General features: G+C 50.3%; 1 protein-coding gene across 1 annotated transcript; it reads left to right on the plus strand.

Annotated features, from left to right (window-relative positions):
- The first annotated feature begins 1,244 nt into the window (after positions 1-1,244).
- On the plus strand, positions 1,245-5,696 carry DMRTC2 (DMRT like family C2). The gene is made up of 8 exons (XM_049787202.1): positions 1,245-1,468; positions 1,547-1,704; positions 1,940-2,016; positions 2,286-2,466; positions 2,882-3,008; positions 4,693-4,753; positions 4,901-5,075; positions 5,584-5,696. Exons 1-8 carry the CDS (start codon positions 1,245-1,247, stop codon positions 5,694-5,696), a joined length of 1,116 nt encoding a protein of 371 aa, XP_049643159.1.
- Positions 5,697-6,000: the final 304 nt, after the last annotated feature.

A 6,000-nucleotide genomic window follows, 5' to 3' on the forward strand; every position in this document is an offset into this window, starting at 1 on the left:
TTCTAGTTCTCTCTGTGTCTCTGTCTCTCTCTGTCTCTGTGTCTCAGTCTCTCTAATGATTCAAGATCAGCCATTCTGGTTCTCTCTGTCTTTGTCTCTGTCTCTCTGTCTCTGTCTCTCTCTTTCTCTGACGATTCAAGATCAGCCTTTGTGGTTCTCTCTGTGTCTCTGTCTCTGTCTCTCTGTGTCTCTGTCTCTCTCTGACGACTCAAGATCAGCCTTTTTGGTTCTCTCTGTGTCTCTGTCTCTCTCTCTGACGATTCTAGATGAGCCTTTCTGGTTCTCTCTGTCTCTGTCTCTCTTTCTCTGACGATTCAAGATCAGCCTTTCTGGTTCTCTCTGTCTTTGTCTCTGTCTCTGTCTCTCTCTCTTTCTCTGACGATTCAAGATCAGCCTTGTGGTTCTCTCTGTGTGTCTGTCTCTGTCTGCCTGTCTCTGTCTTTCTCCTGGATCCCCTCGACCCCAGGCAACCCCCTCACCCCTGTCCTGCTCCTGTTTTCTCCTCACACCTCTCTCTCCTCTCCCTTCAACTCGCTCCTCCCTGGGACCCTGGAGTTGGGACCATGGCCCCCCTAGTCTAGGGGTGCAGCCTCAGAAAGGGAACGCACCCTAGTAACCTACAGGGAGGAAGGGGTTGTACTGCAGTGAGTTCTGGTGTAGGAATAGGCACCTGGAACTTGGGCTGCAGACACGAATCTGCCCCTGTTTGGATGGCATGGGGGGTGCATGGGAAGAACTCAGGGGGACAGGGCTGGGTATGTGGCAGGGATTTGGCCAAGGCATGGCGAATAATTCCTGAGAGGAATCTCTAAAGACCCAAATCGTCATTGGCCAGTGGAGGGGGCACAAGTATCAGAACAGAAGGGTGTGAGGCAGGAGGATGAGAATTAAAATGGGGGGTGGAGGGCAAACAGGCTGGGTGGGAGTTGGATGTAGGCTGGTCCTTGGTGAAGAGGCTGCCATGGGGTGTCAGGTGGAAGCCCCTCCCTCCCAGAAGGGACCCAAAACTGGGATCTGTGGCTGGGACAGCCCCTAGATGGGAAGAAAATGTGTCTGAGTTGCAAGAACACAGACAAAAATGTGAGCTGGAGAAGGGAACCAGCCAGGGAGAAATGGGGTACAAACTGAGGTCCTGGATGGGCCCTAGAGAGGACCTATCACCACTATGGTCTTCATGGGGACCCCCTCCCCTCACCCCCCCCACTCCAGGCCACACTGACCCCTCCATTCTTGTTCCTAGAGCAATGGAACCCAGTGAAATGCCTGTTGTTCTGCGGTGCCCCTCAGACTCAGGCCCTCTGGAGGAGCCCCAAGTTCCCCAGGGCATGGAGCTTGTACCAAGGAGAGCTGCAAGCCGGTCCCCAACCTGCGCCCGCTGCCGCAATCATGGGGTCACCGCCCACCTCAAGGGCCACAAACGCCTTTGCCTTTTCCAGGCATGCGAGTGTCACAAGTGTGTCCTCATCCTGTGAGTAGGAGCCAGCCCAGGGGTGGGGTGAGGGCTAGGGCTGGAACCACTAACCTGCACCCTACATCCCAATTTCAGGGAGCGCCGAAGAGTCATGGCCGCCCAGGTTGCCCTACGCAGACAACAGGAAGCACAACTGAAGAGGCACCTGGCTCAAGGTTTGATGAGGCGAGGGGCAGGTCCCCCCAAAATCCCCAGCCGAATCAAGAAGGTAGCAGCTCAACCAGGAGTCCCCTGTGAGTATGCACCACCTGGGAAGAGAGCCAGGATTTGAGGGGACTCTAGCGAAGGGGATTCTTCTAGTTTGGGACTCAACTTCCCCAATGGTGACATGTACGCAAGTACCTGGTGGAGTCAATGGGCTCAAGATATAGAAAGAGGGATTTGTGGGGGTGAAGAATCCAGATTCTTGTTGGAAGGGAATGGGGGGGGGTGTCAGAAAAAGGGCTCACCAAAACACTCTCTCCACAGCTGGAAAAGAGAATATAGAGCCCCTGCCTCAGGCCCCCAGTGGGCCAATCCCACTGGCACTGACACCCCCTGGGAAGGTAAGCTGAGCCCTTGAAGAAGGAACTCTCTTAGCTCCAGCCCAAATTCCTTCCTTGGTGCCCACAATGCCTGGGTTTTGAGGTACAGCCCTGACCTGTTGTATTACCCCAGGCAAGTCACTTCTTCACTAAAGGCAAAAATAAGGGAAATGAGACTCTATAACCCTCCAAGTTCTAGTTTTGGGGTTCTACTGCCATCCTCCAACATGAACCATTCCTTTCTCTGCCTGGAACCTGACTTCCCCACCTGCACCCTGTCCTTGCAGGAGAACTCCCAGGGGCCTCTGTTGCTCAGCTGCCCCCCAGAAGCCTTGCCTTTGCCTTGGACTCCAGTGCTTCCAGGTCCTTGGCCTCCTGGACAATGGCTGCCTCCTGGGCTTTCAGTGCCACCCCCAGTAGTGTGCCGTTTTCTGTGCCAAGAACCTGCAGTTCCTCTGCATCCCTTTCCTGGTAAGAGCAACTCAACTTTCATGCAACAGATATATGAATGCCAGTGTAGCACTGTATCAGAAAGAAAAAGGGCAGGCTGAGATCCAGCCCTGACCTGCTATACTAAGTATCATTGCTGTATGCGGTGCTAAGCACTGCCAGGAATAGAAAGAGAGAAGGAAGGTATGGGTAAGAAAGAGGAAGGCCAAGACATGCCATGACTTGTTTGCTTTGAGTTTTTTTTAAGGGGAGAGGGTATCATACCCAGAAATGATTCTGCACTTAGAAATTATTCCTGGTGGTGCTGGGGAAGATAGGAGATTCCAGGAGCCAAATCAGCTGCATACAAGGCAAAATGTGCACCCACTGCACTATCATTCTGTCCACACATTGTGACTTCTGACTTCTCTAAACTGCATTCTCCTGCCTTCTTTAGGATTTGATCCTGGCACCTCCCTCCGGCTGCCCACTCATGGGACCTTCCCAACCTACCCAGGATCTCGCCCCATACTATCGACTACTCTTTGTGGGGAGCCCCAAGGACCTCCTGTCCTGCCCCACACGTAAGTACAGAGTGGACACGTGATCATTGTGTGCCTAATCCTGTGCTGGAGCCCATAGCAGATTTTGAAGAGGAAAGGGCAGACTAATGAGTGAGACAGTGCCCTTCTCACTGCCTATCTGAGAGCCTCTCTGAGCCAGTTTTTTCTTTTTTTTTGGGGGGTGTCACACCCGGCAGTGCTCAGGGGTTACTCCTGGCTCTATGCTCAAAAATCACTCCTGGCAGGCTCAGGGGACCATATGGGGTGCCCGGATTTGAACCACCGTCCTTCTGCATCTCTGGCAAACTCCTTACCACTGTGCTATATCTCTGGCCCCGAGTTTTTTCAATCAATAAATTGGAGACATTCTTCTTATCCCTGGCACTATCCTGAGATAGTAATAATGTATGGAATACACAGCACACACAACCTACAATTGGTGGCTTTTATTTCTACTTTAACAGATTGGTAGAGTTGAATTATCGTTTTTTTAGGGGGGTAGTTGGGCCACACCTGGTGGCTTTCGGGTTACTCCTGGATCCTGTTCAGAAATTGTTCCTGGTGGGGGCAAGAGCAATAGCACAGCAGTAGGGCGTTTGCCTTGCATGCAAGTGACCTGAGATGGAACAGGGTTCGATCCCCATATCCCATATGGTCCCCTGAGCCTGCCAGGAGCGATTTCTGACACAGAGCAGCGCAAAAACCAAAAATAAATAAGTAAATAAATAAATAAATAATAGAGGTTTTAGTTCACTTAAGAAAAAGAAAGAAATCACTCCTGGCAGGCTCAGGGGATCATATGGGATACTGGGGATCAAACCCATGTCATCCCGGGTTGACTTTGTGCAAGGCAAACGCCCTACCGCTGTGCTATCACTTCAGCCCCGGAGTTGAATTATCTTATAAAATGGGTGGGGGGGGGTAATGGGATGAGAGCTTCGGGGACCTAGGAGACAGACTAGAAACTATCAAATGACCCCTTGAGCTCAGCAGGAGTGATCCCTGAGCACAGAAGTAAACCCTGAGCACTGCTGGGTGTGAGCCCCCTCCAAAATTTTTATTTTTCTGATTCTGGCTACTCCTTTGAGTTCCTCAGGGATTAGGAAACAAAGGGAGGGAAGCACAGAGGTAGGGTGCTTGTTTTGCATGCGGCCAACTAAAATTAGATTTACAGCATATGGTCACTCAAGTACCTCCAGGAGTGATTTCTGAGCAGAGTCAGAAGTAACCCTTGAGCACCACTAGACATGCTCCCCCAAAAAGGGGGGAGATAAATTCAATTCTGGTGGGGCAGAAGTTAGATATCTGGTTGTGTTTTTCTTTGTTGTTTTTGGTTTGGGTTCACACCTAGCTTTACTTAGACCTAACTCCTAGCTCTGTGCTCTGGGCTAAAATCCTGGCTAGTGCTCAGGGACTCAGATATTATGATGCCAGGTATGGAGCCTATCTTTCCTGCCCCTCTCGTCAATTTTTAAAAAATTGGCACCTGTAATCTGACCAGTGGTAATCCTCACTGCAGCCCTGAAAAGAAGACACTGGTGAGGGGTGAGGGGCTGGTGGCTCCATTTCCCAAAAAGGGATGATGCCAAGACAGGCAGTGGGGCTTACCTGAGGCACACGGACCAGCAAGATCCTGCTCCCTTTTCTTTGTGTATCCTTTGGTCACATGTTAAATCTACCCAGCACCTTCTTTCCTTGTTTCTAGATGCTCAACTCTGATCCTCCAGCCTTGTGGCACCCCAGACCCTCTTCTGCTGCAGTCACAGGTCCTGGGAATGAAGGGCAAGAACCCTGGGAGGAAGTTAAGCCTGGAAAGTGGGAGGGGAATACCAAAGGAACCAGAGGCTGAAGGGTTACTTAGAGATGGGCAGGAGTTGGGGTTCCAAGTCTGTTTTTCTCCCTCTCCTTTGTAGACCACTGGAAGTTCTCGCTTGACCTGGACTTCTGCTCCCTCAGAGCGGCAGCTGCAGCGGGAGGCAGCTGAGGCTCTTGTGGGACTCAAAGATTCTTCCCAGGCTCCCCGCCTGGCTCCTTCTGTTCCTCCCAACCCTGCCTGGATCTCCCTCCTCCACCCATGTGGTCCCCCAGGTAACTTGTTCCCCGAAGAGGGATAGATTGGGAATTGGGGAGTTCTGTTAGTAAGCAGGAACTAAGGAGATTAGATCCAGGCATGTCCTCTGGCCATTACCAATCTTATTCCAGCCCCATAGACTTGCAATCCAATATCAGACCAGTCAATTTTGTAGAGCCCTTGATATCAAGGATAGTTAGGCCCTGAGAGAAGCAGAAATTACCAACGAGGTTTTGCATAGCAGAGTCTAGACCAACAAGTGTGTGAATAGAGAGCCAGAGACTATTTCTGAGCTAGTTAGACATATTCAGAGATGATGGGTTTTAAAAAGACAAATAGGGTCTTTAGAGAAACAAAGGTGCTTGTGATGGAGGGACTGGAGAAGGCAAAAGGGTTAAGGAGAAGGAAGTGGGTGCTATCATCCAGGTTCAGGAAAATAAAACCTGGATTGTCTGGATAAAGAGGGAGTTGCTGAGAAGGCAAATGGCTGTGGTCTAATCCTGCCCCCTTTCTTCCTTCCTATAGCTCCTACTGGAGGAAGAGGATTCCAGCCTGTTGGTCCCTCTCTTCGACCTAACCCAGCCCCTTCCATGGCTCTGCATATAGGGCGTCTGGGTTCCATCTCCCTCCTCACCTAGAAGCCCAAAGAAGCCTTGTTGGAGGAGGGAAGATAGTCTACAGACACCACATATTTAATATTTTACTTAGGTATTTATGTATGAAATTTAATAAGTACAAGAGCTTTAGGGTTTTTTTTTTTTATAACTTTCAAATATCTTGTTAGCTTTTGGTTCTTTTTGTAACATGGGCATTTCCTTGGCCTATGATGACTGTTCTTTTACCCTTCTTGGGTCCTGGCATGTTCTAAAGACCCCAGGAAAGAGACAACTGTACAGTTCATACTAACTAGCATCTAAAATAGGTTTTTGCATCAGCTCAGCT

Source organism: Suncus etruscus, chromosome 14 (genome assembly GCF_024139225.1).
Source record: "Suncus etruscus isolate mSunEtr1 chromosome 14, mSunEtr1.pri.cur, whole genome shotgun sequence".
Lineage (NCBI taxonomy): Eukaryota > Metazoa > Chordata > Mammalia > Eulipotyphla > Soricidae > Suncus > Suncus etruscus.